Source organism: Vollenhovia emeryi, unplaced genomic scaffold, assembly GCF_000949405.1.
Source record: "Vollenhovia emeryi isolate VEMERY1.0 unplaced genomic scaffold, V.emery_V1.0 DF941072.1, whole genome shotgun sequence".
Lineage (NCBI taxonomy): Eukaryota > Metazoa > Arthropoda > Insecta > Hymenoptera > Formicidae > Vollenhovia > Vollenhovia emeryi.
Genome location: NW_011965294.1, coordinates 2,649 through 6,197, shown reverse-complemented (window position 1 = coordinate 6,197; position 3,549 = coordinate 2,649). Strand labels below are relative to the sequence as shown.

The following is a 3,549-nucleotide window of genomic DNA, read 5'->3' as shown; positions in this document are numbered from 1 at the left end:
TTGATATTCCTTATCCTTGTTGAGTCGTCTGAGAATGCGCTGGAGACAATGATGAGCAGTATTATGTGAATTCCCTAAGACACTGGTTGGAAGCTTGAGCGGGATGCGTACAATGTATCGTCCCGTTGGATCTCTAGAGTGTGTGGCCTTGTAATGATCTTCACATTGTTGTTCTTCCAAGGTAAGCTGGTCTGCTGCATCAGTTGGTAGCTCTTCTTGCACCCAGAACCTTGTCAGCAATTCTTGAAGATCGAGATCGTACTGGTTAACCTTGATGTGATGCGCAGTCGACATTTGTAATGGTGACAAGCTGACTGGACCAAGCACTAGCCAACCAAATAATGAGAGTTGAGCGATTGGCATGTCAGGAGATCGTTTAATGATGTTAGGCTTGATAATCTGCCCGTATGCATCAGCTCCAATGATGATGTCGATTGAACGTGGCGTGAGGAACTGTGGGTCTGCCAATGTCAGAGGTTCTATGTGTGGCCACGTTTGTTGAGGTGCTGTAAAAGATGGTAGAATGGTCGCTAGTGTTTTGAGGACGTGGGCTTGAATAATGGCAGTGTGCTTAGAATGATAGGAGTGAAGCGTGAGCGTCACCACGCCCTTGGTCCTAGTCGTTTTCCTGGCTCCAATGCCAATGATTGAGACAGTTGCGTGTCGACGTTGTATGTTGAGTTGTCTGACGAGATCCTCCGTGATGAATGTGAGCTCAGATCCTTGATCGATGAGTAGCCTTGCTTGATGTGTTGAGACCGTTGAGTGTATGCATGCCATTGCAGTTGCAAGTAGCGTTGAATAATGTGCGTGAGCTTGACTTAATTCCTTGACGATTGCACCTGATTCCTAGTGAGCTGGTGATGAGGCAGGTTGAGCAGGGGTCAATGCAGCCGCAGACTGTTCCGCATGCAGCATCGTATGATGTTTGGCTGAGCATGTCTTGCAGCTCAGCGCGGATCTGCATGAGCGGACATTGTGGCGCCCCAGACAATTGAAGCACAGCCTCTTGTCGATTGCGGTGGTCTTCCGTTGTGCTGGCGTGAGATCCCTGAACTTGGAGCACGTTACAATGAAGTGCTGTCCATTGCACATGTCGCACGGGTGAGCCGCAGCAGAGAATGACTGAGAATGTGTGGGAGCAGATACTTGGTGAGCAGTCGCCTTTTTGTTAGCAGATTTAGATGAGCTGGGTGAGACTTTCGATGAGTTGCCCGAAGAAGGTGGTGCAGCCTCCACTCTCTCCAATGCTCTCGCCCTGGCATTGAGGAAGGTTTCAAATTTCGCAAAGCGCGGATACTCTTGAGATGATCCAAGCGAGGTTTCCCACGCCTCTCTGGTGTCTCTATCCAGGAAGCGTGACACGTGATGGACCAAGAAGCAATTCCACATGTGCTCCGCCATGCCAAGCGAACTTAGAGCCTTATCAATCTCGGACACTGTTGAGACTAGCTTGGTGAGCGATGCGGCGTTCTTGGGTAAGGCATGCGAGAGGTTAAGGAGACCATCAAGGTGAGCCTGTATGATGAGTCTCTTATTATCAAACCTCGAGGTGAGCAGCTCCCAGGATGGCTGAAGAGATTCTCCGGTGAGAGGCAAACCTCGAATGAGCTGTTCCGCTGAGCCCTGCACACAGCCTCTGAGATAGTGAAGTTTCTCCACGTCATTGAGCTTTGAGTGCTGCAAGATTACAGAGGAGAAAAGATCACGAAAGGTGGGCCACGTTGAGTAATCACCATTAAACTTGGGCAACTTAATGTCTGGCAAACGTGAGTGGACTGGGTTTTCCGGATCAGGAGAGGCTGCACGCGGTGAAGATGGTTTGAGTCGCTGTTTGACCTTGTTGAGCAGTAGCTTAGCTGAGATCACGAGATGAGCTTCCTTTTCATGGATGTTGTCCGCAAAATACTCGTGATCCAAATATGCCTCAGGCCATGTTATCTCGAAATAAGCGTGCTCCTTCAAGAACGCCTTATGTAGCTCCTCCAATTGAGACAGCGCTGCTTTGACCTCCCCGAGTGAAGTGCTCTCGGGGTCAACAACCTTCGCGTCTGCAATGAGTTTTATAGTATTGAAACGACTCATTTGAAATCTCACCTTGAGTGTGAGCTCGGTGGAGAGACGAGCTGGAGAAGTCTGACGTGAGCTGCGTCCTTGAGTGTTGCCAGAAGCTGTCCCCTTGGGGGCGGTCTTTTGACCAGGCACATTGAGGGTGAGAGGAGATTGCCGACCCGAGGTTGTCTTTTCCTCAGCATCTGCTTTGGCGGCCTTCTCTGTGTCAGGCATGATGAGCGGAACACGGTGATAACACTACACCACACGATGAGCACCACTGAGCAGCACGAGCCACCGAACAGACTGAGAGCCGATATTGTTGGTTCGCCACGAAGACAGCGAAGTTCAAATTCACAGTCACAGCTGCTCGATTTGCCCGCGAGAATGTCACTTCGTTACTGCGTGATCACGTCGTGACAACACTGAGATGGCAGCGAGTCCTTGTCACGAAAGGCGCACGTGATCACAAGGAGACGCACTGAATTTATACCGTACGCGATATGAGAAAAGATCGAGTGCTCGCAAACTTGAGTGTCACGTCACCACGCTGCATCCGGCTCGAAGGACCAAATGTTTGGGAAATTTCCTCCCTTTCGAATCTCGTCATGAGATCGAAAGATCGCGAAATTTCCGTGAGCGCTGCGAGTGGATCGGGGGGTGAGAAAGGACGTGCAACGTGGCGAGAATGACTACGATTCGGTTGTTAAAATGAGTTAACTGTTTAATTGTATGTACACTGTTTGTCTGTGTTAGTCGTATTCCTCTATTGCAGTTAATTCCGATTGGAACTTCTATCCTCAGAACGCCTCGGACGTTCGGTACGCGCATAAGTCTCATAGCTATAAGTTATTTCCCTTCAGGTTCGTAGCTAAGGAAGTGGGATGCAGTCGTAGCAGGGATCACACAATCATGACACAATTCGCGATATGCAACCGCTTGCTGAGGCATAAAAACCCTCCGGATTGAGGGAAAAGCCCGAGCAAGCGTATACTTTATTTGATCTCAATGCCTGACCGCCGCACTGGCGGTGCAGGCCACCACTCGTCTCATACATGTCCACTCGCGTTGGTCGCAACACGCGTTACATAAAATGACTATGGAAGCCCGAAACGGCGGGCGCCGTTGTAATCCGACGCCCCCCCTCCACGCAGGTGTGCGCACGCATCGCGCCGCGCGGAAGTGTCGCTGTGCGAGGCCAACCGACACTGTACGCGACCGAAATGGCCGCGATGGCCCGAAATGGTGGTGCGCCGTTGCCGGCCGACACCCCCCCGGTCTCCCCGAGAATGCACCCGTCGTCACCGAGAATGCACCCGTCGGCCTGGAGAATGCGCACGCCGTCCCACCGCCCGGTCGAAAGGCCACGAAGAACCGCGGAACATCCGCGGCTCAACGCCCATGGGAGGGTGGTGCGGCGGGCCCCCTGACCGCACCCCCCTCGCCGTCGGCGGGCACGCGTCCACCCACGAACACGGCCCGCGCATACCGGGACCG

At 52.2% G+C, this 3,549-nt stretch overlaps 1 protein-coding gene across 1 annotated transcript; it reads right to left on the bottom strand.

Annotated features, from left to right (window-relative positions):
• Positions 1 to 111: 111 nt before the first annotated feature.
• On the bottom strand, positions 112 to 780 carry LOC105571182 (the record flags this gene model as incomplete). The annotated part of the gene is made up of 1 exon (XM_012028654.1): positions 112 to 780. A coding segment is annotated over exon 1 (669 nt), but the record flags the coding sequence as incomplete, so codon positions are not given.
• Positions 781 to 3,549: the final 2,769 nt, after the last annotated feature.